This window comes from Topomyia yanbarensis, chromosome 3 (assembly GCF_030247195.1).
Source record: "Topomyia yanbarensis strain Yona2022 chromosome 3, ASM3024719v1, whole genome shotgun sequence".
Taxonomy (NCBI): Eukaryota; Metazoa; Arthropoda; class Insecta; order Diptera; family Culicidae; genus Topomyia; species Topomyia yanbarensis.
In genome coordinates, this window is record NC_080672.1 from 348,439,663 (window position 1) to 348,467,649 (window position 27,987).

Here is a 27,987-nt window from a genome sequence, read left to right on the forward strand (position 1 = left end):
AGACCCATGGCTCCTCTAAGCTAATGCGTTGAGCCGTGTCAAATAAACGAATTAAAAAAATGCATTGCAAAAAGGAGCGGAATGCTTGGTGAACAAGTAAGTTGTTTTGTTTACTGTCGGGAATTAACAAAAGTGTGTCATTATATCGTCTTAGGTTATGCAATTATTAGGTTTTCAGAACGATTTTTCTGTTTTCGATTAAAAAGTTAGCAAGATCAAAGATGAGAACATTTTGCCCTCGATGGAGCAAAGATATAAATTTGGCAAAAAGTAAATTATTTAGGAGATTATTCATCATTGGCGTGCGCAAGGGGGGCTATAGCCCCCCCCCCCCTAATGTTCTGGAATTTTTTAAAAACTTTCCTTGTAATCTTAGAACGCCTCGATAAAATCAACAGTTGGCGCAAGTTCGTTGAAATCAGGAATCTCTATCGATAATATGACAAGGTTGCTGAGAGGAAGCGGTAACTGCAGCAAAGATTCGGTTACCGGCTTAAAATTACAAGTGCTGGTTATCAATTTCCTTTTTTGCCTTGACTGAAAATTGGGTGGGTCATTCCACGCGAAGTGATCAAGGCACGTGTGGATTTGAACCAAATTTGGAGCAATTGTTTATCTAGGGCCAATGTATAAAACCCAAATTTTTGTGTCAATTGAACCACCCCTCGGGTCATTAAAGCACCTCCCGTTTTGGCAAATTGCCGAAACCCTTGGTTTTCTTTTGATTATATCTCCGGTTCTATTTACTCTAGAGCCAAAGATGGCTTTTGATGAAAATTGTTCAAGGAATCTAGAAATATATAAATTTTTTGGCTGCAGTGCTGCCAACGATGCGTTTTTTTAATCAAATATTGAAAGGTTATTTTTCTCTTAATACATATATTTTAATTTTGAAGGTTCTAATGCCATCGTGTTCCTCAGACATTTTTACATAAAAAAAACTTATTATCTCAAATCAAAAGAAAATCAAGGGTTTTGGCAATTTGCCAGAACGGGAGGTCATTGAAGCACCCGAGGGGTGGTTCAATTGACACAAATTTGGGTTTTTATATATTGACCCTAGATGAACAATTGCTCCAAATTTGGTTCAAATCCGTGAAGGTCGATTACACGTGCCTTGATCACTTCGCGTGGAATGACCCATACTTAACTCCGCATTTAGGACAAAACGTTTTGAGCTACCGCCAACAAGAGATTGTCTGATCACAACGTAGCAGCAACTTCATAAGGCGATCAGTTCAGCAGTCACAGGACTATCGGATAACACTCGAGGAAACTGATTCGATGTGGGATGCCAACGAGCAACAGATGAGAAAAATCAGACCAGGAGCTTGTTGCTCATACTGGATATATGTTGGAACAGTGTAGTGTGCTGAAAGCTGCTGAAAAAAGACGATCATGACGGGGGCGCATAAGGCTTGAGAATTATGGATTAGCATGTTAGAGGCTGCGTAAAATGATATTCAGGAGTTAAAAACGGCACGAAGTGATCCACCACGTGATCGTGATGATCGATGGAAAAACTGCATTCGGGATGGTTGGTTGGCCTCATATGGCTTATCTACAGACTCGACTGTGATAATTATCAAGACATAACGCGCCTCAATATCGCTTATAAGCTTCTCTTCCGTCTTCTGTTTAGCAAACAACGACCATTGACAGAATATTTTGTCAGTGAGGTTACGAGTGGACAAATGATGGACCTTATGATAATACTACTTGCGAGCTGGTAATCAGACTGGCGTTCGATCACAGATCAGTCAAAGATGAATAAATATAAGTTCTACCAAACTACTACTAAAGATTTACTACTAAATACTATGACGAAGAAAAGATAATTGAAAATGATTCTGAAACATAAGCAACGAGCTGTACGGATTATACAAGCATGCTTACCTCGGGAAGCTTTTAGGCATGTGGAGAACAGGAGGGAGACTCGCTAGAGTGATCAGTAGACAACCTAAAAGGCGTCGTCGACTTTTGGGGAAAGCGTTGCTCTCGCTAGAGGAATGCAATAGAGGAAAATATGTGTGTGGAGCGTGGCTACACGGATTGTTCGGTTGCTATAAATAGAACTGGTTTACGATAATAATTGATTTATTTCCTAATTATGTTTTCTAAATGTATTTTGGACCACTCGCAAACCTCGAAAAATGTTAATAATTTTTTTCCTACAGTAAGACTATTTTCTACTAGATTCTCGGAGTTGTTCATGTCTTTATTTTTCTTATTAATCCATCAGAGGTTCACCTAATGCTGTAGTTTTTTTTTTATAAATTGAAAAAATAATTTTTTGGTGAAAATTTTGGTGAGAATTGAAACATATTGAAAAAACAGATATAATAAAATTAAATAAAACAAATTAAAAGTAAAATCAAAATTAAATCAAAGCCTACAGTGGAAAAAATATATCACAAATAATAAAAGCTCATCGACCGATAACAAAGATTTTTAATGCACTATAATTTACGTCATTAGTGGACCATAATCTATTACCAAATCCTAGGGAGATACAAAAAATATATTTCGTAAATGTTTTTATCTTATTACGCAAATTTAAAAAAAAACAAATTATTGGTTTTTTTATCTCACAATGAATTTTTTCACCAGTTTATAGTACTTTTTTTTATTGATTTTAATTATTTTTTGTTTTTTGGTTCAGTTGTAAACTTTTCACTGAAACATTCTTAAGTTTTGGATCTTCAAGATAAATTTTATTAGTCTATGACAACTAAAGCAAGGTAACTTTATAGCAGGCGGCATGTTAAAATTAGAATAGCTTTTACTTCAATTTAATTAAATTTACAAAAAAGTTAAAAACATTTGAGCTCTGCGAACGTAGGATCGTTATACTTCTTTTTATTCGGTGATAATTTATGAAACGGTCAAAGTGCTCTTTGTGGTAGGTTCCGGTTTTCATAAATTATCACGCGATGGAAAAAGAGAGAATTAATTCTGCACAAAAGAAATGAAAACCCGAGTATGATGACACAATGGCCAAACTTCTGTATGTGCGGTATAAACAGATTCAAAGTAACTATGTTTTAATTACCGCAAGGTTCTATTGTATCGATTTTGTTGGCTATTTTCGGCAAATTTAGACTAAGAGAAACGAAAGCAATGTAATTGAAAGACGGATAGGTATTCTAGAGCGAATCAGTTATAAACTTAGAACGGAAAACTTGGACAAGGCAGGCCCATATGGACATGATTGAAAGGAAATGTGAAGAATCCTATGACTTCTGCTAAGTAAGAGTTGGGCGTTGCGCCTAAGTCTACCGCATGGTCGTTGATAGAACATAACTCATCATCATGTTTTACCGTCGACGCCGGCAAAGGATTCTTCAAGTTTACTTTCGATCATGTCCATATGAGCCTGCCTTGTCCTAGTTTCCGTTCTAAGTTTATAACTGATTCGCTCTAAAATACCTATCCGTCTTTTAATTTCATTGCTTTCGTTTCTCTTAGCCTTAAATTTGCCGAAAATAGCCAACAAAATCGATACAGATTGTTTCCTGTCCAGAAGGTTCCATCGGTCCGTCGAAGCGGTACCGGAAACTGCATCAGGACTTCATGAAGACTTTCAAAGCTAATCCAGGACTTTCGGGCATGGATGTGGGAAGTCATCTTCAAGTATAGAGCCAAGCAATCGAACTGGACCGTAAAGCACAGCATTACGGCCAAAATCGAGGGTCTGAAAGACGTATGATCATGATCTGAACAAATTCAATAAATGCAGTAAAACACTGATAAAACGTATGTCAAATTTAACAAAATTAAACAGCTTCCGGGTCAGAAGTTCCCAAGATATTCCCAAGGAGTATAAAATTTCGCCCTAGTGAGAAATTTTGGTGTTTACCCAATTTTCCTCCTTAGGGTTGAATATAGCATAGTAAAATTGATGTTGCGGACAAGTTTTCTGGAAAAAGTGTATGATCTGGTAGTAAATTTGCAGTTATGGCCGTAAAACTTCTATTTTCATCACAACCCAGAATATGAACCGAATTATACATCAGCGATGGTCTGAAAAGCGTCTAGTGGCTAATTATGTCTCACCGGGGCCTTCCCAAGTTTTTGCCAGATTTTGTGAGTAGCCACTACGCAATAACGGTACCGGGATAGTGACGTCGACGTCCATGAGAATGCGTTCAACTCCCTAAACTGCCTGGAATTCCATGCAATCGAAGTATACAGGAATTCCACCCAATCCAAATCTATACACTTTATGAATATATAGAATGGTAACATGGCTAAGGATTTATAGCTATTTCAATGACAAGATACTGCAAAGCAGCCGGTGATGTTGGCTAGCAGCTTGTGCAGAAATCAAAGGAAGGTATCATGCCCAAAGTTCAAATTTTCATTCGAGAAGAATAAAAACCGTAAAAACCCAAAATGTATCTTTAAACTACAATAAATACGCAGCATTTTCTTCTAATAACGTTTTATGATAAATCATACTTCTAATTAAAAGCGTAGTGATTTCAAATTGGTTTTGCTTATTGCACCATACAAAAGTCAAATGATAAAAAATGTTTTAAAAATTTTTCCAGTCACTTCATACGAACACACAACTTTAATTATTTGTGAAAATTTTTCATGCATCAATAGTTCACATGTTATCTGGGATTGAACGATGGTCAATTTAATAAACTTTGAAAATATATATATTGCGAGAAACGTAAGGATTATTTTGTGCTAAAGGCCACGAGATTTTTTTTTCAAGGAAGTTGAAAATGTTTAATGTTAATTTCTTCTAGACTTGGGCAAAAATGAAACAACGTAAATTTCAATAACAAAATAAAATAGCTGTTTTACGATCGAACCTCTACCAGCAATCTAACTGATAATGAAGACTTAACATAACTGAAAGCTTTTAAGTTGTAAGATCCCCCCCCCCCCCCTAATAAAAAGGCTGCGCATGCCTATGTTATTCATATATAGTGCGACAGAATAACGAACAAAGGTAAAAATAGTGGTGGAATGCGCTGATATAGTAGTAAAACAGCATTTATATCAGCTGAACATCCTTTTTGCCCGAGCCATAATAATCACATGAGAAGGGTACGTTTTTTTGGCTGACTTCTTGAGTTTCTATTGACATGCGGTTATCAAACTTTGACAGTGTATATTTACTATGGTGGACTTCCGGTTAGTGTTATCCTTTTATAGAAATTTTCAATTGATGAAAAACGTTATTATTCGAAAATCCTTCAATATAATGTAAATTTAATAAAATATTAGTTAATTAGTCCAGGTGTTTGCGTTTCGACTTCGTCTCTTCTGAACTACGGCACTTGACCAATGCACCGGGCTGACACTAAGTCCAAAATCCTTAGGCAGATATATAGCATTTGCTAGCACTCGCCTGCTTAGCTGAAAACAAGGTTTTCGATTTCAGTAGGTCTCATCAGCAAACAGAACCTCTTCATCGGGATATCGTAAGGTAGAAGTCGTTTAGTGTGTTTCCAATTTCAACTTCGAAGGTTGGTCGTCAAATGGTGAATACTTCCCAGCGTTCACAAGCTCGTATCGCATGCTTCACGTCTATTGACGACTTTTAATCTGTAGGCCGGCAACGAGTGGGTACTACCGTCTTCTGCAGTAGAAGCGAAATTATAAGGTGCGAGTGGGTATGGGCGCTATAACCCTACCGTAGACAAAACGGAATAGGTGAGGTGGCAAAGAAACCCGCATAGCTGTCGTTCCATGAGACAGGAGGGTTAAACCTAACAAGTCGCCCAGAAATACCACGCTACGAAGAATCAGGAAGAAAAGGCGGATCGGAACAATCGGTCAAAGTTTACGTAGCGAAAAAAGGACTTTTATTGAAAACTTGACACATCGAACTGCAAGTCACTTTGCTTCCCCGAACGTGTCCTACACGATGAGCTGAAAACTCGCAACTTGAAAGCCGTAGCATTGTAGGAACTTTGCTTGACGGGCCAGAATGTGTGGAAAAGCGGGCATCGAGTGGTTACATTCTATTGGACGGCACAACAAACGAGTTGGGAATCCGCTTTGTAGTGCTGGGCAATATGCGCCAACGCGTAATCAAGTAACAGACGATCACCTGGTTAACAAACTGAGAACTAAATCGACCACGTTCTCATGAACTGAAGTTTCTTCTCCGACATCACAAATGTTCGCACCTTCCGCAGTGCGAATATAGATTCAGAATTCGTTCAGGAAGATCGGGATACCGAAGCGACGGAGCAAAGGCTATGTGCCACAGGCCGACATATGAAAAGATACTAATGGAGACCTTCTCACGACCGAGTTTGAGCTGATCGATAAGTGTATTATGACGAACATCGAAATAGCAGTAGACGACGAAAGTATCGCAAGAATTAGCCTGGGGAAATGCGTAGCCGACGACAGATTCGCAGCGCCGGATCAACTAAAGATTTATGAGGAGATCGGACGGTTGAGATTTGATAAAGCCGCTGGCAATGATCAACTGCCATGTGAACTGCTGAAACACAGAAGAGAGGCGTTGGGTAGAGCATTCCGCCGGGTGGTTTTGAAGATCTTATCAAAGCATTGGATGGAGGAAGTAGTATGTCCCAACTATAAAAAGGGTGTTAAGCGGGGTTGCGGGTTCTTCGTTCCCTGCGAGGAGACAAACAGCCATGGACCTAGTGAACTGGAGACAACTTCTTGATACAGCAAAGGACAACGCGGCCTTAGACGGATTGGTAACTAAATTATTTAAGTGGAAGTTTAGCAACATGTTTTCCAATATTAAATAACACTTCAGATCTAATCATTTTAGTGATAAATCCTAATAATAATGGAAATAAATAATAATGGAATATCAACTCTTTAAAAAAGTAGTAAGAGACTTGATGTCTTCAGCAAAGTTTTTGCGAATTTCACTTAAAACATCTTTATTGAAGATATGAACGCTCTATGTATGTGGCATATTAAGATATATCGATATTTACGAAATTATTCTTAATTTTAGTTTTCTTCAATGTTACTGTAAGCTTCAGAGGCACATAGCTTGGAAAAATGTTTGTTTTATTGTTTATTAACAGCAGAAGAGATTGATCACATACAGTAATATCAGAATAATTGATTTTGAAGGTTCACTTTCGCAAATAGCAAATATATCTCGATACCCTGAATATATGGAGCATTCATGTCTTCAGACACGTTATTTGTAAGAAAAATCTCGAAAACTTGATTGAAGGTATCAAGTTTTTCGAGAGTAAATTTGTTTGAAGAATTAATGCATCCATCTGGGAGGATTATTCACGAAAATTATTTTACCAGAAGATGTTTTACGTTGCAAAATTCTTCGAAAATACTTAACCTCCAAATCTGACTCAAACAGAAGTTATATGATATTGACCATAAAAACTGTTGTCGAGCAATTTATTTTACTTTTCTTTGCTATTAAAGTTCATAACATAAGAATGAGTCTTGTATACGAAATTGTATTACGCCATTTAATTCTGTACCCAAATGTACATTATAAATATTCACTAACTTGATTTTTTTAAATTTGCTTCATTTCCAATCTTGCTTAGTGGCTATTCAAATAATTGATAGTACAAAAGAAAATCAAATACTCATAAAAACTGAGCCCAACGGAAAATGCCTTTTTCATCAGTTTCTATGTGGATGTTTCCATGCAGGGATTTTATTTGATATTGACATGATTTGTCAATTATAAGCTCCTCACTAAGTGATCAGTTAAAAAATCCCATTCCCTCAATTTACCAAAAGTCCCAACGGTGTTTAAAATGTTAAGTTCTGAATGTAATGATCAGATAATAAACTTCCAAAAGTCTTATTTTAATGTTAAATATTTTTTAAATTAAACTGGTCATTCTTAATTCCTTACGGACACAGTTAACTTCACTTTTATTGACTTCTTTGACCTGAGTTAAGGCATATGTCGACAGGTTACCGTAATATTGTTAATAAACAAATACAAATACAAATACAAATACAAATACAAATACAAATACAGTTCACTTGTATTGTTTACATGGATTTTGTGGCTGACTAGATTCGCTCGAAGCAATTCGCAAAGAATTTTTTTAAGTCCATGTAAAGAGTACAAGCGAACTGTCAAAAATGAACACTGAGTTTATTTGTGACGTCCGTGTAAAGAACTCAATTAAATTCATTTTGGTTTGGGGGGGGGATTTGAACCCCCAACCCCCCCCCCCCCCCCCCTGGCTACGCCACTTGTCTACTAGGCAGATGATTTATTAAGGAATTCAACCTGTATCTCCACGGATTGCGAACAAGATTCGTCATTGAAAGCTCTGGCTCTTCTCTTTCAAAATCACTCACCTTGAACTCTATTTGACTATATCAGATGTGCTTTCGGGTCAAAGATCTTCCGCCAAGTATCTCGAAAGCTCGCCTAGATATTGTTGAATTTGTGATAGTTCGTCTAAAGAAACTAATTGACGCTCATAGAATACTTACTGACGGTAAGTATTTTATGAAGCACTACCGCGTCTACATTCCCACCTACGAAGTTGAGATTGATGGTGTGGTTACCGATTCGAGTTTTTCATATTTCGATCTGAAGCACGAAATTTGCTATTTCAAGGACCTCTTGCTTTAGTGAGCGATAATTTTGAATGGCAACCGCACAGGACGGGGCAAAATAGTATGTTCCTACAAACTCGTATCGGGTGACCTGTAGACCCGGACTGCTTTGCCTATTTAGGTTTTGATCGACAAGACTGTGCCTATTGTAAGGAGAGTTCACATCATCCATTACCCTGCCCCGCGTACAGAAAGTGCCAGGGTAATTTGAAGCGTTTCCTTGACAAACTCTTTAAGCGCGCTTTTTCAGAAATACTAAAGAGAGTTACACCATTCTTCATGACAAAATGTGCTCTCTTGGCTCAGGAATAGTTCAACTCTGACGATCCGCTTGGCGACATCTGCATAATTCTGTATGAGCCTGACATGTCATGACAGGACTGGTGTGGCTTTCTTTTTCATTTTGACTTTCGAATAATTTAGTGTTTACCTGAAAATGGCACACATATTCTGATTTATTTTATATTATTCCAATTGTTCCAGATCAATATTTTAGCGTTCCCCTAAGGCTGTCGCTCTTAGCGGGGACCAACCAGGCCAATCGCACGCTACGGGACTGATTTCACACCCCTTGCTCTCACTGCTCTAAAATTTTCATGCCTTTGGGTAGTTAAGGAAAGGGTCATAATTGTCTACACATTACACTCTATTGCGGTCTATACTGTCCATGAGAATATTTTTTTCTTCTATGGTTAACTCTAGGAATAATGATAGAAACATGATTCGTGTATTATTCATACAAAATTACCTTTGCGAAATAATACCAATCCCACAAACTTCAATGAATGTATTCCAACTGATTTTAGACGACAACGGTTGCTAAAGCAACAATTATAATTTGCTGTAACTGTGTTTGTGCAAAATGTTACAGCCTGACATTTCCAATCGGCATCACATGCCCAACCGGGCAAATCCCGAAGAAGACATACGCGCCCGCGTGCAAAAAAACCAACAACCTACCTCATAATCTACGCGAGCTTCCTCTATGCATTATGCATAAATTTAATTTGACCGCTTGATCGGCGAGAGCAGGGGCACGATGGGCGCCCGTTAAGAAGTTTTCAAGATTCCGACTCAGGATACTCGAGAAAAAATTGGCGCGCGAGCTGGGTAGGTACATACTTCAATCGGTAAGAGCGTGCGCATCGTAAGCTCGTATCCAGCGCCTACCAGGCAGCGAAGCACGTGGCCAATGCGAGAAAGCAGATCTTCTCTTCGTGAGTTGTGCTGATGCTGGTGATGCTAAGCCAAAACAAAGCAGTAGCTGTCGGTGCCATCACAGCCAGGAGGATGCCCCTTCTTCAGTGGTTTAGTATATAAGTAACGTCGATTGATGGATCCTAAACTTCATTCACGACAATTGTTCGAGAGAGTTAAGATCGGTTTGATGTCGGAAAATCGCGCGGGGTGTTTTGTTCTAGCGATTAGATTTTTAATGTTCTAAATAACTTTAGGGACCGTACGAAACCGGTAAAAGGACTATCGGATGTGTAGTGTAGTGTGCCATAACAGTGACATTTTGAAAATTTGATCATTGTGTAACATATAGACAAAAGCAACGGATTAGAGTGTAACGAAAATTCATATAATTGAAAATAGTAACTGGTCCTACTCTAGTGGTGACTTCCTGTTTGCAGTAATAGTATCTTCAGCTAATTTACAATGGTGAGTGTCATTGATGATCCCAAACGCCTCCAAACGACCCGAAAGGATGAAGGCGTTTGACCTCGGATCGCGAGGAACACTTTAGAAGAACTGGGCAAAAAGTGCATTTCAAATGATCCCCACGCAGCAGATGTTGTTTCTTTTCTCACTATGCCTGGCAGAGTCTTACATAAGCTAGACCGCATCATTTGACCGGCGATTTGAACGCGATCATCTTGAAGTCTGGGCCGAATCGACGTCAATGGCGATGATCTATCTCTCCTAGGCGAAAGAAGAATTGGGTGGTGGGCTGAGAAAGCCACAAGCTGTGCGTGAATGTACTACTCGTGGAAAATCGCATCGTTTGGTTCGTTCAACTTTTTTTTTTGCTGCTATCCCGTGCCATTATGGAAGAGCCGTGTCGATCCGTCGAGCTTTCAAGAAGTTGCAGAAAGATACGGATCGACGGCAAATTTTCGACTCGAATTATGTCACTGCGCGACATGTTGTTGAGGTTTCGACTGTAGCTGACCTTTCGAACGGCGATGGATAGGTCGTTTGTCGTTATGTGCGGTGATAGTATGAATTGGACATGCAGAAGATTTACTCACTCGAGCTGAGGGGAACTAGGTGATTGGTTACATTGTGATGTTGAACATAGTTTGTGGTTTTCAGCTGATTATAGTCAGGAAAGATATCTATGAATGTGGTAAAGTTCCATGGAAAGGACTTAGTGCCTAGTGTAAAATATTAATGTGCCACGGCGTTGTAAATCAACAGCTTAGTTGCAAATAATTAAGTGCGGTATTTTAAACTTGTTCAAATGCCATGTTGAATGATCCGTAGTAATGTGGGTGGGATTTTAGTGTAGGGGCTCAGTAACTTCTGAATTTATTGCCGTTATCGTAGAACTACTCGCTCGGAAAGACAAATTTGCAGCACCTAGAGCAGATAGTTCATAGTTTCGTAGTTAGTGGCTGATCGTAAACGCTAGCTGATAATGAAGTGTGCATCTAAAACCGCCAATTTTGTTATCTCCAATCTAGCGCTTTATATTACCAATGAGTTGAATAAAAAAAAGGGTTATGTGTAATAGTTAAATGTCGGGATACCTACTCTCGTGTACATGGATCTTAGGGTCAGTATAGAATGGCGAATTATGGCCAAAGAAATATTCTTTATTTTCGGAATCACGGTTTACTTTTATTATCATGTCTTATCATTGCCTTGCTTTCTCTCCTATTTAGTAGAGCAGACTTTTCGATTGATCTAAACTGTCAATTTATTTGACACTATTTAAATCTAAGCTTTACTTTATGTTTATTTAGTAGAGCAATGTAAAAATTCAATATATATTTTTAACCCCTTCATTCCCAAGGCGTTTATAAACAACAACGCTTTTCAACAGCTATATTTTTTTATTTAAGTAAGATTTGGTTACAAAATCAAGTTAGGCCAATAACCGGGAATATTACCTTTCATTTGAGCACTAACAGCTATGAATTTTATCAATATAATTGAAGCTACCGATACTTGCCTGAATGGATTCCACGGGGGCAATGTTGCCAGGGACAGTTTTATTTAACGGTCCAAAATAGTACTTTGGGATATTTTTGTAGTCCTAACAAATTTTGAAAAATTGTTAAAACCAATCAATTTAGACTGTCTTCGATTACCTTTGCCATGAAATTGGACTACACCAAATATTTTAGGATAATTGAATTAGAAGTCGGAATGTAAAAATTGAGCAGCTTCTAGCACTGCACCTTAATCAAAACAAGCTTTTCGTGTTTCCTGACACGCACAGTGTTCAGAAAAAATAGTTTCTGAACTCTGTAGTCGCTACAAAAAAAAGTGGGGCATGAAAGGTTTAAATATTAAAAATTCGAAAGTTGACAGAGTTCTGTTTAGAATTTGCAAACCCAAAGTATTTATTCAGTAGGAGAGATTTATGACTCACAAAAAACTAAGTTATAAAATCAAATAAGGAAAATGATTTAATTTCGAAAATTTGCTTTTGAATATGGAGTACACGTTGAAACCAAAATGCCGGGGTATTGAGAATGAAATATAATGGCAAATGTCGGTTAATATACACTTTTACATTTCTTATAAAAATTATAAATTATGATTATAATTATTATAAATAAATAAATAAACTATGAGACCATTGAACGAAAAAAAAAACACTAAGCCGATAATTGATAATAATATTAAACGATGCAATTATTTTTGTTATTTAATTATGTATTTATATTTGTCAAAATGTATGATTTAGTTAGTGACATAATCTTAACGTTACGTGAGTTCGCATACACTTCCAAATTTGCGCACACTTCTCAATATGTCGCATACTGGATTTAAGGTTGAACAGAGAAAGCGCAAAAATCCAAAACGAAAAAAGCAGTTTTTTTTTTCCATACCCTGTGTTAGATCTTCATAAAAATCAATTAGCAGTACTGTAACAACTTTCTACATAAGCTGATTGATTTTTATGAAAATCTAATTCACGGTGTGGAAAAAAAATGCTTTTTTCGTTTTCGATTTTTGCCCATTCTCTGTCCAACCTTAGTATGACTTCGTAAATCACTTTATAGCTCGATATACTCCCATACAGGTAGTTTTCATACCTTGAGTTATTTTAAATGACAGCTTCGACAAATATGCTAAAGACACGAAATCTGTTACTATTTTTGCCTTTCTTATCGACGTTTTAACTGAGGCCCGGAGGGCCGCGTGTCATATACCATTCGATTCAGCTCATCAGAAAATGTCGGTGTGTATGTCTTCCGGTTCCGGAGCTACGGGTTGAAGAGTGCGGTCACACAGCAAATTCCCATATAATTGCGGGTTTGATCATTAATGATCAATAAAAGTAGCTTTGGCTACATTGGTCACCTATGAAGGTTCCTGATGCCTCCAGGGAACTCACCAGGTTCCTAAGCTAATATCACACCTATTCCTCAGGGAATTCTCTACCGATTTTTACAAACTAAAAAAGATAAAAATGAAAGATACAGTAATATCATCGACTGCTGCTGAATTTGGTTGGTTAGTAAGGTTGCACTGGAATTTCCCATATAAATCGGTACAAACGTAATACTTCAGAGGCTAAAAACTATTGAAATGGTTACCAAATTACATCGATTCGGACGTCTAGACCACTGATTGCCAATCAAACTTTCTTTGAATATATTGACCACCAAAGACGAAGTCCCGGATTCAGGGCATATTCCACAATTAAAGTAACGTCGGTTCTTCGGTGCTGACTGAACCGATTTTTTCAAACCAAGTCTCAATTGGAAGACTAAATATCCAGTTGAGTATTGCGTCGCCATCCCTTTCCCCCTTGCCCTTACAACATCCTCCTTCATCACTACCCTGAGAAAGTCACAATTGCACCACTAGGTGGATTGAAAGAGATTTTTGAAGAATTAATTCTCCGTAATTAATTCCAGGAGAAATATTTACTCAAATTATTATCTTAGAAGACGTGCTGTTTTATGTTGGAAAACTTCTTCAAAGGTTCAAAACTTCAAAAATGGCGGTTTCGGAATTACGTTTTTTTGACAGTCAGTTCGATTTTCTCCAAACTCACCAGACCAAATTTCTGGCTACGCCACTGACTTCAAGTAACTATATACAAAGTCGTTCTACACTCGTTCACAAGGGACTTCTTTGAATACAGCTTATGTAGTATAATGTTTATTATTCACTGTGCCGCACAATAATAAGTTCATCCCATTTTTTTCAGTTGTATCGAACAACACCAAATTTGTGAAAGTTTTTTCAGGGGTTAAATTAACGATTTCTTCGAAAATTTGGCGAAAGTACTCCCATTCGAGCATTGGCTTTAAATGTTCAAATTTTCAATGCTGCCGCAACGCCTCTTATGTATATCCTAAGAGTATTGAAAACTGTAACACCGAGTTTTTCACGAAACCCCTTTTTTGAGTCGGCCGGAAATTTATCTCGACCAAATTATTTTTAATCGTTTTGAAATTTTCACAGTTTGTGTGTACAATCCATTTCCCACTGTCCGGCAGTGCTTTTATGGAAGAAACTTGTCTGCATCTATGTAATGATATATTTGTTTTCATCGATAGGTGTAGACATGTTTGGCCCTGGAAATAATAGGCGATAGCTCTATTGTACATCCAACGACCCATTTCAAGAATGCCTGTTCCTACACGTACCTTCTGAGGCCGCCTTCATATACAATAAGCCCCACGCGAATACATCCACGTATCAATTGGATATTTGCATTATATTCGCACTTCCAGAATGAAAAATATTTTTGATTCTGGCACATATTTTCAAAAAGGAAAATATTTATGAAGGTGGACAATAGAGTGGCTCGTGGATGTGTGGGAAAGCTTCAAAATGATTTGAACTAGCGGGCACAGCACTTTTTGTAAAAAATAATTGATTTCTCCATATAAAATCCCATACAAACTTTGAACGCAATGCGCAAACCCGGGAAGCAACCGACCGCTCCCAAATTTTGCACAGGTATTTGGGACCACAAAAGGAACTCAAAAAATACTGTGCTGAGAAATGTCATATTCGAGCCACTCTAGTAGATAAGCATTGAAAAATGACATGAAACGATCTCACCAGCTCTGATTAAATAAATTCATGAGATTTCTCCTCTATCCGTGAAATTTTTACATCAGCTACTCAGGGCCAGGCGGCGCTGCAGGCGCTAAGTGAAACGAACAGGCGTATTTTTTCGCGTCTTGCTTCACATACTTCAATGGAAAAGTTGTGACGACAAATTTCTATGCAAAATCACACTTTTCTAGCGATATTTCAACCTACTAACGCGTAACTCAACAGGAAAAGCTACCTACTAAACGATTGACTTCATTTTTCTGTTGAATATATTGTATATCACTGAAAAACTTTGAAAAATATTGGATGTTAACGACAACAGGTCCGGGCGATTCGCCAGTGCTGCCACTTCCCAGTTAAACTCATTCCGGAACCGGTTCTGATTTCTGAATGGAGTCAGTATGGTTTCTAACTCAAATGCAACAACCGATTCCGACTCAATCGGTTTCAGAATCCGTTGTTGCATTTGAGCTGGAATCCATACTGGTTTCATTCAGCATTCCGAATCAATTTCCGAATGGTTTGACCGGGTTCCCACTCGTTTTGGAATTTTCACAGTGTATAAACAAATTACTTTCTCCAGCGATGCACGTAGGATTTTATTTGTTATTCTAATTTTCTGGATTATGATATTTTGTGTGGATTTTTAACACATTTTCAGCGATTTGTATTAAAAAGTGTGTCATTTCGCGAAAAATCAAAATGTCGAAAAATCCTACGCACGTCGCTTGTTATCGTTTTAAGGAATATAAAAAAACTAATTGTTGGCGCTAGGTTGAAAACTACGGAAGATAGCTTTCCGGCTGTTGCCCCGATCGCAAAAAAGCTGGCCAGCGGGAAAATGCTGCATCATCGCCATCTTGTGGTAAAATTACTTGAAAATATTGAAAATATATAAAATATACTATGAAAATACTTCTGAATTATCTGACAAGTAAAAATGACTGATGACGGTATCATTTCATGAAATCAACGTACAAAGTTAGTTTGGTATAGACGAATTTCGCGCTAAATCGTATTCAGAGCTGGCAGCACCCTCTCAGATTTTAATGAAATTTTTTCTGTACATAAAGACTTTGTCACAAAAAGCTACTTTGCATACTTTGCTTTTCCAATAATGATCCAGACTGTCTTTTGAAAAGGGCCAAACTTTTTTTACTATTTTTTTTCAAATGGCCATAGTCTATCGCCGTGATATTGCAAGACGAGGATTTTTGATCATTTTAAGCTACAGGTTTTTGGAGCAGCGTGAACAGATATGCGAATAACAAAGACCACCAGAGCAATGTTAACCTCTAGCGCAAAAGTACAATGTAGTATACAAATCTCCAATATAGGAAGGTACTGGAAATGGTAACTAAAATGGGTATGGTAGTATAATAGTTGAATTATAATGGTGGAATGTATCAGTAGTATTCCCAATATGGTGAGTATTATATGAATAGTTAGGAAATGGTTCTGAAGATTTCTGGAATGGTATTTATTTATACGGGTACCTACCGTCAAAAATTCAGGTTGGGCACTTTTAAGGAAAAAAAGTTATTTGAAAAAAACTTTTCCTTGTCCAAACTGATTTTTTGTCTTCAGTGTATTTTAATCAAAAACTAAACCAATGAAAACTATAATCATCTCAGACTCCAATAAAACTTAGTTTGTGAGAAGATGTTGCCTAATTTAGCAACAAAGCATATTTTTACTAACGGGTTAACTACTTTTTCATTTTTCATAAAATGGATTTTTTTTATTATTTTGTCTGAAAGTACAACTCCTTGAGAATGTTTTCCCAAATTTTTATAGAGATCTGAGAAATAGATCGAAAGTTACAGCGCTTCCAAGCGCGCTTCGTCTACCAAGAGCAGTGGTAGATTGAAATTTTAAACTCGATTATCTTGAAATGTCGTTTTACTAAGAATGGTTTTTCCGTGATCATGATTGCCGAAAAACTACTTAATAAATTTTCATAAAACGCTTTTTTCAATTGATCGTAATTTTTCTCGTACTTTAACGTTTCCTTTTCATGGATAAGAATATTTTAATACAATGTTTAGAGCTTAAAACAGCGTTTTTTTACTAAAAACCTTCTCGAATGCAGGAAAAAAATATTTTTTATTCAACTAATCGTTAAGGTACGAGGAATACTCATATACTAATAGAATTTTTTGAGTCTTGGGATTTTAGATGATCTATTGGTCTTCAATCGTAATCACCGCAAATCTCTTAAATAAAAAACAATTTATTTTATAAACTTATGCTTGTTTATTTCACTGAAAAATGTACTACCAAAATATTATAAGTTTGATGTAATGAAATAATAGACCTTTCTCGTCCGACCTAACCCCCTTTTTTCTTATTTTTATTCAAAAGACTACATATTTTTAAGAATATTGCCGTTGAAATGAGACTATTTGGAGCTATCGTGATTTTTTAATGATTTTTTTTAAATTTGAAAAATGCAAGAATGTTGAGAATTTTTTTCACCTTTGCAAGAATGGTGGGACTGAAAATGTGTGTTTGGGCAACACTGTTTTGAATATTTTTGCTTGAGTTCCTGGCAACGCGGCAAATGAAGTGGTGCGTCGCGGTACAAAGTTCATTGGTTATGTAAACAAACTAAAGTGAACCTCTCGGTAGAGAACATTGCATGATAATGTTTAACCGCACTTTTTTGGCAGTTCAGAGAGATTGTTTACATGGTCTTGGAATTTTTGTTGATTCGATCATAGTATGAGAAACTTGGTTTGGTTCGCTGCCAAATGTTAACACTTTCCAAACAAGGTCGCTCAGCTGTTATTTTTTATTTGATGTAGGCATCATACATTGTTCCGTTAAATTTAACATTTTTACTTTTCTTGTACATGATTTATCGTAGAAGTAAGGAATTTCTAGCCAAACATTTGAAAAAGGCCCACTGCCAAATGCAAACAAATCGAATTTTCATGTTCTCTATTAAAATCCTGGGACAAAACCTGTGGATATATGTTTTCTTTTTCTTTTTTTCTGCTCATTTGATCTCTTGTCTTGCATAGCCACTCTTTCTTCCTCACATATTTTAAATGGACTGGCTACATTTGACAGTTCCCCCTGACTGCATTTGACGGTTCCCTTTGGCTGCATTTGACAGCTCCTCCTGGCTGCAATTGACATTAGGTTTTTTCGTATCCACACGTCACGTCCCAGTTAAAAACTATCTATCTGGCCATGTGCATAAACGTAACGCAACAATGGATTATGAAGAATTTTGATAATGATTTTATAACAAATTATAAAAGGACCCGGCTGATATAAAAGTCCTAACTAGCAATACGCTTATTATAAAATGATTATACAGGATTATTGTAACTGATTCCAAAAGGATTATAAAGGCAGTGAAATACGTACTCAATGAATTAAGGGGAGTGTCTGATGTAAACAATATGCGCAATCAAACTAAATAAAACAGTATTAAATTTTTAAATAGAATTATAATGAATTCGACCAAAACTTCTTTTGCCTTTTTCTTAAGGTTTACGTTTGGCAGTTAGACCCAGCCCCCCTGGCAACCCTATACCATCACATGGAGTTTGACAGCGACCGACATATATGGGGCGTTATAGCTATAAAGCCCCAAACAAAGAATTATGTTCGGCACTATGCTCGATATTCAAGCATTCCACACGACGTTTTGCATCTTGTGGGATGATTTAATATCATATTATTCAGAAAATCGACATTTTGTAACTAAATACAGCTTCTAATCATTCGGTTCAAAATCAATGTTTTGCCTTTCATGGCAGTGATGCGGCTGTACAGAGACGTCGTCCTTGACAGGGGGCTGGTTAGACCCTTTTCAAATGTTTCAAATGTTTGGGTAGAATTTAGATTATTTTATCGTTGTTGCGATCAATTTCATTTGGTTTGTTTTGTTCACAATGTTAGTCGCAGAGCATTTTGGTGATCTATGGCAATTGATGACCTTTACACCCCATACTAGGTCCGCTCCTGTTGCAGCTGTTTCGCCCCGTCCGGCACCGAGTCAACTGATGGTCCAGCCTGCGCCGCACTCGTCTGTCGCTATGCCAATGGCAGGGACTTGGATTAAAGGCTAAAAGGTCAGCTACGGCTGGTGGTGTTGCTGCAATCGGTTTGCCTTCGGCCACGTTGGACATTCGGCTAACGGGAATATTCAGCGATTCCGATTCGAAGGAAGCTGTGCCAGTTGCAGACTGCTTCGGTTCAGCAATACGCTCCGGTATCGGACGAAGCTAACACTCCGGCAGGACGAAGGTTTCAATGAGGGGCTCAGGCATAAGTAGCAGAGTCCTTGCACTTACTGCTTGTCGAGTGAACAATTCCGACGAAACCACTGCCACTCTCGCCAAGTTTGATCACCGTCATAAGTGCGACGTCAGCGGTATAGTGCCAGGAATAGTCAAGCAGAGTGCCAGGACTGACTTGCCGAGAGCTACAAGATTAAATAGCAGAGCGTTTTTAAAGTGACCGTAGTATAACGTAGAGGCTTTAGGCAGATGATTTATTCAGCAGAATAAGATAGCAAAATTATCCAAAACATAAGAGCTGGCTGCCGAAGTGAATCCACACACATCATCACCTACAGAGGCAAGCAATGTTGGAACGCAGCGAAATTCCTCACAATGAATTGACCTTGTTAGCTGAAATTCCAGGAAATACAATTTTCATAGCATAATTTAATCGACCGAAATTGTAGTCCTCAGCCGAGAAAGAGACTGATAGGGTAGCAGCAGCTAGGAATTTTCTTTTGAAAGCTAGCAGTGGTTTCGCGTATCCTGCTCTAAGTAGAGAGCGTTAAGACAGATCTCCGAAGCATGTCAAGTGCTATGAGATGAGAAAAAACGTCGCATCTATGACCAGTACGACAAGGACGGTCTGCTGACCAACGGTTCCGTCCGGTACCACCATAACACACGGCACCGGCGACACATATATTCACAACATACTAATTACTTATCCTTCCGAAAAAGTAAATAAATTGACTATGAAATTTATCATTCGCTGCCTAGTTATTTCGTGCCAATTTGAACAAGACAGCAGATAGCTTTATTGCGGTGCCAAAATGATGGCAACTCGGGATATAATATAAATTTACATATAATTTCTCCTCCCTGATATTCTATCAGAACGTATAATGCTCTGCATTATTATCACTCCAATCAAATCCTTCTTACTCCTTATCGTCAGTGCCGAGCGCTATTTTGCATTTGCCGGCTAAATCAACGACAATGCGATAATCGACGAAACTTTTGCTGTAATGGAACTTGAACACGAATAATAAATTAGGGTTACCAACCGTCCTTATTTTAAAGGACATGTCCTTATTTTCGAGGTTTTTGGAAAGCGTCCTTATTTTACTTCAAATATCCTTATTTTTAGTCTCAAACCTTGGCATATACAGAGTGATTCAACATGATGGTTTTACCAAGCCATGTCATTTTATTGTAGTTTAGTATTGTTTGCCACCACAGTATGCTCACGATTTTCAAATTATTCAACTATATTTCGAAAACCAGCGATCTGTGAGAAATGTGTTTCGTGCACTCCGTCCATAATATGGTCGATATAATCGGCCAACTGATTCCACTATTCACCATACAATAAAAGAGTGAAAGTTGCAGTTCTCGTTATTGGATGGTTAGCTAACAAATCGACCACATCCAGCACGCATTGAAGAAAACATTGACATTCCCATTGGAAACCAACTTTACTCGACTAATTAGCCAGATACCACTTGAAATACTCGAATCCATCAACAAAAATTGGACCAATCGAAAGGATTACCTCAAGCGCCAACATGGTCAACGTTTAAAAGAAATTGTTTTCAAACAATAAATGGCAAAAAATGTTCTTTCGATTGACAAATAAACATTTCGCGATTAACTCCATTTTTAAAATTTTTGCGAGATCAAAAAAACGTCATGATGAATCACCCTGTATTAAATTATTCAGATCAGCTTTATTCCAAGAGAATCAATTTCAATTGTCAATTTCAAATACTTCCAGCGATTGTTTTTGTTAATGCATACTCTCGGCGACTCATCACAACCAAAAGTTCTTTTACTCAGAAGTAACCAAAATTTGTTGGATAACTCGATATAGCCAAAGATGTTACCTTCGTTCAATATTGGCACTACACCATTCCAATTTGTCTCGATCAAGATTCAACGTCCCAGTTCAACTGCTGGAACATAAGCCAGAATCCCGACTTTTTCAGAATTCTGGCTCAAGTGACAACTGATTCAGGCTCCAATTCCGAATAGATTTGGCAGGGATGTCCTTGATTTGCTCTCAGTCAATTTGGTAACCCTAATAAATGATTATTCCACTCGAAAGCAATAACCTTGTCGTCCTCATGTTTGCTGCTATCATTGAGTTCTTGTCGCCCGGTCTCACGACCACTTCTGCAGCTTCCTGGTTGAAAACAATCCCATTTGATTTTGCCGTCTTTATTATTTTCCACCAGCTAGTGATGTAGTGTTTGTGTCATGTGCCGTGTACGTACATGAGCCGTAGAAAAGTCTATACGCTGGTAGGCATTCTGACCAATGGAAACGTTCTTCGATATGGGCATTGAACGATCAAAATCATTTCAACATCGACCGAATTCGTTACCTATAAAGTTCAGGTAAACTTCACCACCTAAAAATGAATAATCAATCTGATCATCTTGTTAGGAATTAACCCACGAGCAAACAAAAAAATGTGTACAAATGTGATAAGGATCCATCATCCAGAAAGCAATCGTTTTATAGCCCAATGCTTGATCTTGCGATTCAGCATATGCCACCGGGTTTTACATCCAGCGCCGATTGGTCAATGTATGAACCAGGTTACCATTGTTCCAATCCTCATCCCTCTTGAGCTGATATTCTTTCAAAGAGCATCGAAAGTATTCAAGTAATGTAAATTTTAATAGTCCGTGCAAACAAGTCTTAGGTAAACAAGCACACCGAAACTGTCAGAAAAGTGAGGTTATACATTTTCTTACAATGCTCTATATTTTTGACAGGTATATGAATGAATCATTTCAGCATCAGTGATGCCAGGTCTATTTAAACAATAGCCTGCAGTAAAAATATAAAAGTCTGCAGATTGCTACAAAAATCTTCAATAAATGCGACGTAGAAATGTAGTATGTATATAATTTAAATGATCAAAAATGTTGAAGGCTGGTGTATAAATTGGCTGGCATAGGCTTTGTTCTGCTAAATATTTGTAATCTGCAAAAGATCTGCAGTGAAAATGCAAAATCTGCAGATTTACTAATATATATGCAGATCTGGCATCCTTTTAGTATTCCCCACAGAAAATTCATCCAAATGGTGTAAAAATATGGGGAAACAAGGCAAGATAGGTATTCAGCTTGCACTATTTTTGATTTTTTCAATAGTTAGAGGTACCAAATCATCGCGGCAATAGGCAGTAACGAATTGGGGATAAAAAAGGAAGCATCCTATCATATAAAATTTTTTGACGAGAAAGGTCTATTGCTTTATTCCTTTACTTAAATTCAAACTTTTTTGACATTTTTATCATTAAAAGGTATGTAACCCCTTAATCAAGAATCTTATTAAAAAGAGTTTTCCATGGGATGCTGCAACAAAATTCCATACTGCGCTTAGCTCATACTTTGACTGGAATCTAAACAAGCTTACGAAGTTTTTGTATTGTGCTGTAACAGCAGAGCCACTTACGAGTAAAGGTGGTACTTCCCATAGTGATGTACACACATATACAGTTATACATTAAGCTTACTACCTTCCTCCAATAGAGGCGCTACGACATTTGTCGCTTCTCGTTTGTATGGGGGAAGGAAAGAGATATCAGTCTTCTTAATATGTAGTCTTCGACTTATTGCAATTAGTCCGTTTGGATTCCGATGGAGCAGTGCTGCCAGGGATAGTTGACGTTGACGACGAAAAGTGAATTTTTCATATATCTTAGTTATTTTGCAATATTATCGAAAACCTGTCGATTCAGATCGTTTTCGACTACGTTTTTCACGCAATTGGACTATTATAATTCTAGGACTATTCTAGAAGAATTGTATCGAGCATTGGAAGGTTCACGCAGAAAAAAGATTTGTAGCTTCAATAAAAATATTGATTAAATTCAATAAAGAAAATTATTGGTCGGGAGACAATAAATTTATTTATTGAATTCAATAAAATTTATTTATTGTTTCAATAAAAAAAGTTATTGTTCCATTTTTTAATAAATATTTTATTGAAATTAAAACAAAATTACTGAAATTAAAAACAGTTTTTATTGAAAGCAAAAATTTATTGTTGTTGCAACAAAAAAATATTGTCAGACCAATACGTTTGTTGTTTGAAGTAATAAACAATAAATGATAGTATTCAATAACACATATTTTTGATTTAAATATGCTTAATTTTTCGGCGTGTTAAAATAAACCACCATTTAAAATCAAAATGCATTTAACAAAAATTTTCCAAAATGCGATTTAATTGAAAGTTTACATGAAAGCAACCAAAATATATTTCAACCATTGGGTCTGTTGATTATACTATATAGCTGAATCATATGTTGGTTGTTTTCATGTAACTTTAAAATGTTTCACAATATCGCCTTGATATCAAAGAGAAAGTTGCAGGAAAGTTTACGGGCCTTTTGAAAAACCTATTATTGTTGATGGAGAAACGCGACTAACTTATGAAAAGGTCGTAATAAAACAAAATAATTGTGTTGTTAAAACAAAAGTTAAAATATCTCGAGAACTACTACATTTTAGAAAATTTTTGTTAAGCGCATTTCGATTTAAAATGGCGTTTGGAATCAAAAAGAAAATTGTATTTTTGACTGCAAATAGTAAGAATTATAAAAAAATGTCAAAAGTTGTTGTTAGGAAAACTTTTTTATTGAAAGCTTCTCCAGGATCCAAATACACTAAAAAGTTGCTTTTACATCTTTAAAACGATAAACATTAAATTTTTGACATTTTTTGATGGGGTAACGCGAATAACTTTTAAAAAGAGCATAATTACACGAATTAATGGTTTTTGAAGGAGCAAAATTTCAAATATCTCGAAAACTATCGCATTTTGGAAGATTTTTGTTAAATGCATTTTGATTTTAAATGGTGCTTAGAATTATATTCTGTAATAGAATTACAATTTTGTATGTCCATTAGTATGAAATTTAAAAACATGTGCGAAGTTATTGTTAGGAAAACTTTTTTACTGATTATTTCTCCATCATGCAATCACATTCAAAATGTTTCTTTTCTCTTTAGGTTTTTGGTAACAAAATATAAAAAATTTAAAAAAATGGGTTTTTTCGCAATTTAAATTTTTATCATAAATTTTTGTTTTTTTGAAAAATGACACAACATTACTTTTAGTGTATATTTTTTCAGACAGAAGTATTCATTCCCTGTAACTCGTTCTCAGATAGTTTTGCTGTATAAAATACAGTAATCGAACAAAAAATTTTGAAATTCATGCACGTAGAAACGTTTATGCCCTTTTGAAAAGTTGCTCTTGAGTCAAAATAATCTTATTACCTGTGGAAAACATTTAGTCTTGCATGACGGTGAAACGTGTAAAGGTCACGATTTTAAAGATTTTCGGACGGATCTTCGTGGAATTCCTCCTTTGTTCTAGAACCCAAATGAAACCCAGTTACTTGATACTTGATGGGCAACAATTTGCTTCGTTGAATCTACGCCGAGTGAAGAATTCTCCTCCACTGGACCCGGTCCTGGGCCAATCTCTTCCAGTCACCCTGGACATTGAGTGCTTTTAGGTCCTCTTCCACTGCAAACAGCCATCGTGTACGCGGCCTGCCACGGAGTCGTCGGTCTCTTCCCGGTTCTCTACTGAATAGTATCTCCGCCTGTCGTTCTTCCGGCATTCGTGCCAAATGACCAGCCCACCGCAGCCTGCCGTTTTTTATTAGATTGACAATATCCACTCCTTTATATACTTGGTTGGTATAACTCGTGAAAGTTGCTCGGAGTAAAATTTCTTTTTTTTCTATAACCGTGTCCCACTCTAAATTGCCCAAACATGTCATTATTTACCTACTATTCATTAGCTTTATCCTTAGGTGTTGCCTGTCTCTGATAAATAGACTATCTTTCATAATAAATTTTTCTTCGCGATGTAGAACAATAACTCCCAAATGCATTCTTCAAACGGGGGATGCATCAAGCACGACTTACGAAAAGCGAGCAAAATAAGTGATAACCATCGCTAACCTGTTCGTTGTTTGGCACTATCCCTTGGTGCCTAGTTACGGCGAGCCTGCTACTTACTTAAGTATCTATCGCCATCAGGGCATAAATTGCACGACACCCGAGATCATAGCTATTTTCTTATAAATTGGCCTACGGTGCCCACCTTTCTCTAGTCTAGATGCATACAATAACCCGCGGGGTCCACGATAGATCGCCAGCATCGACAAGTAACAATTTTAAAAACTCTCTCGTTGGCCGTTCATAAGGCGCATAATTTGGTCAGGTCAGCTTTCGGTGGGGGGGGGGGGGATAGGGGAAAGACAATTTTGCTTTATAGCCATTTCAGAAGCAGGCAAAGGTTTCGGTTACGAGCGATGATGATCATTAATTGAAGTTCGCGCTGGCCCACACTTCACCATCTACTTCTTACCGGTTCGGTGAAGGGGATTTCTGTCGAGCTGCGATTTGATTCGGCTCTCATGAGAACACCACTTTCAATTGCACCTTCTGGGGTAACCCCAAAAGATGGTAGCCATCAATCCATGTCTTATTTCTTCACAAATTAGAGGTTAAAGTTCTCGTTTGATGACTTGTTTTTTTTTTTTGGTTTCTTGGTCTAATTTCAGATGCTGAAATTGTTGATAGCGGCATGCCTGGTAACGCACGGATTTGGACGGCCAGATGTTTCCCACATTTTGAAGCAAAATCGAACGAGTCGACAGCAGCAGAATAAGACTTTCCATCCGTTAGATTACTTGGCGCAGTTTAAAAGCAATCCCGAGAAACAAGCTGCATCGGAAAAGGGTTTGAGTGTCTTTGATTATCTTGATACGTTTAATGAAACGGAAGTTAATAATTTTGGGGATCGGTTCATAAAGCAGAAACAAAATGATTGGAGTAAAGCTTTTAGATATATGATAAAGCCTTCTCCGTTCAAAAGGAATACGGCACAAAATGGCTATATCTATGAGAAACCTGCTGTTCCATTACCAATTAGGCCGGGAGGTGGTTTGGATTTTCCGATCCATCCGGATGGTAATTTGATCAAACCTGTGTCGACCCAAGCGCCCGAATATCTTCCACCAGTAGAGCAAGTTCCACTAGCTAGTTCACCGGTGGATGCTTCGGTAGCAACTAGTACTCAATCATCATATCCAGCATCAATTTTACCAGATGTTGGCGGAACTCGACCTAATAGTTATCCAAGTCAACAGGATTCTTCGACAGGAACTGCAGGATATGAACCAGAAAAACTAACTACAACTATTCGAACTACTACTGGTTATAAGTTTAAAGACACAACCTTGAATCCAGTTGAAGATTTTGATATTCGGAACAGCGGAAAAGATGACGGTATCGAGCAAAGCTCTAGTCAGAGTCCCGCAAAGGAACAAACAGACTCCACAACCGAGAACGAATTCACTGTTTATCCACGAGGACCAAGTTCGACACAAGCTGAAACAGACAGCTCATCTACTCAGAGTCCATTTAGCGGATATCCTCGGGAAACACCCAGCCCTAATTCTCCTAGTACCGAAAGCAGTACAGATACTCCGTTTACCACCGTTGGAAGTACTTTCACAACTCATCAGACCTTCGATAACGATGAAGGCTATAGTTACAACAAGCCAGTTATACCACCAAATCTCAATGAAGTTATCGGGGAGCCCGGAGACATCAACGAACTTGCCACGACTACTTCAAGCACAACAACGACCCGTAAATATAATGGGTACAACATACCGCCGAAGCCTTTGCCAGAATTGGTGGTACCCGTGCGTCCAAGTTCCACAGAAACTCCCGAAGGAACTCCTGCAGCTGAAATTTCCTCTGTAGAAATGACGACCGTTTCTCCATCGGAGGGAACATCTTCTACTGCTGCTCCGGAATATCTTCCGCCCAATGAGTCCAATGAAACAAAACAGCCATCGGAAACTACACAGCAACCTCTCGCTGGGCAAACCCCGCCTCCAAACTACCCTACATTGTCGCCTACTTATGTTTCTGTGGCGGAAACGACATCTTCTACTGGGTATTCTACCTACAAGCCCGACTCTACTACGTTTGGTGGTTATCCAGATAGAGAAACTACACATTCATCCGGTTATTCTAGTCAAGATACTACCACTAGCGGAGGATTCACTAGTCCCAACCAAGAAACGACAACCATGAATGGATACCTACCTCCAGAGTCTTCTTCGATAGGATCGAATGTTCCGGAATATAACACATCACCTAGCGTTCCGGTACCTTCTCAAGATAATGCTTATCCTGAGTATTCAACTATTGATCATTCGCCTACTCTCAAGCCAATCGACGAATCTTCTTCGTACAAACCGAACAGTGGACCACTGAATGCAACGACATCGGTTGTGGATGAACAAAAACCAGGTTCGACAGCAGCTCCAGAATATCTTCCTCCAGATACCAGATTCGGAACTAACAACAATTACCCGTCATCCGGCAACACCATATCTGAGCAGCCATCGATCCTTCCAATTGACAGTGGCCTACCCAGACAGCCAAGTGGGAACGTAGGTTCGGACCCATCTCAAACCCCGATGGAAGAGATCGTAGCTGAGATCAACAATCTAATGCCGAACGAAAATTCCCCTGACATCTATCCCCTTCCGAGCTTAGGTGAAGCGGACACCGGAATGCGGATCGTGGTAGAAGACATGCCAACCAGTGACGCTCCGCCGCTGGATCGATCGCCCAGTACTGTAGCGGATACGATAACAACGTATCATCCGACGTCCTCGCAGCGCACAACACCCGCCGAAACGGATGCCGAGGAATCCGAACTGAAACCTCTAGTAGCTGCCGTGGAAGCCCCAAGTGAAATGGGCTACAACTATCAAGTTCCAGCGGTGCCGGTGGCGTCGCATACCCTCGATGACCAAGGGTACCATTACAAGATCCCTAGTGTTCCTTTTCTTTAG

At 37.9% G+C, this 27,987-nt stretch overlaps 1 protein-coding gene across 1 annotated transcript; it reads left to right on the forward strand.

Moving 5' to 3' along the window:
- The first annotated feature begins 81 nt into the window (after window positions 1-81).
- On the forward strand, window positions 82-27,987 carry LOC131688166 (mucin-2-like). The gene is made up of 2 exons (XM_058972331.1): window positions 82-96; window positions 25,672-27,987. Exons 1-2 carry the CDS (start codon window positions 82-84, stop codon window positions 27,985-27,987), a joined length of 2,331 nt encoding a protein of 776 aa, XP_058828314.1.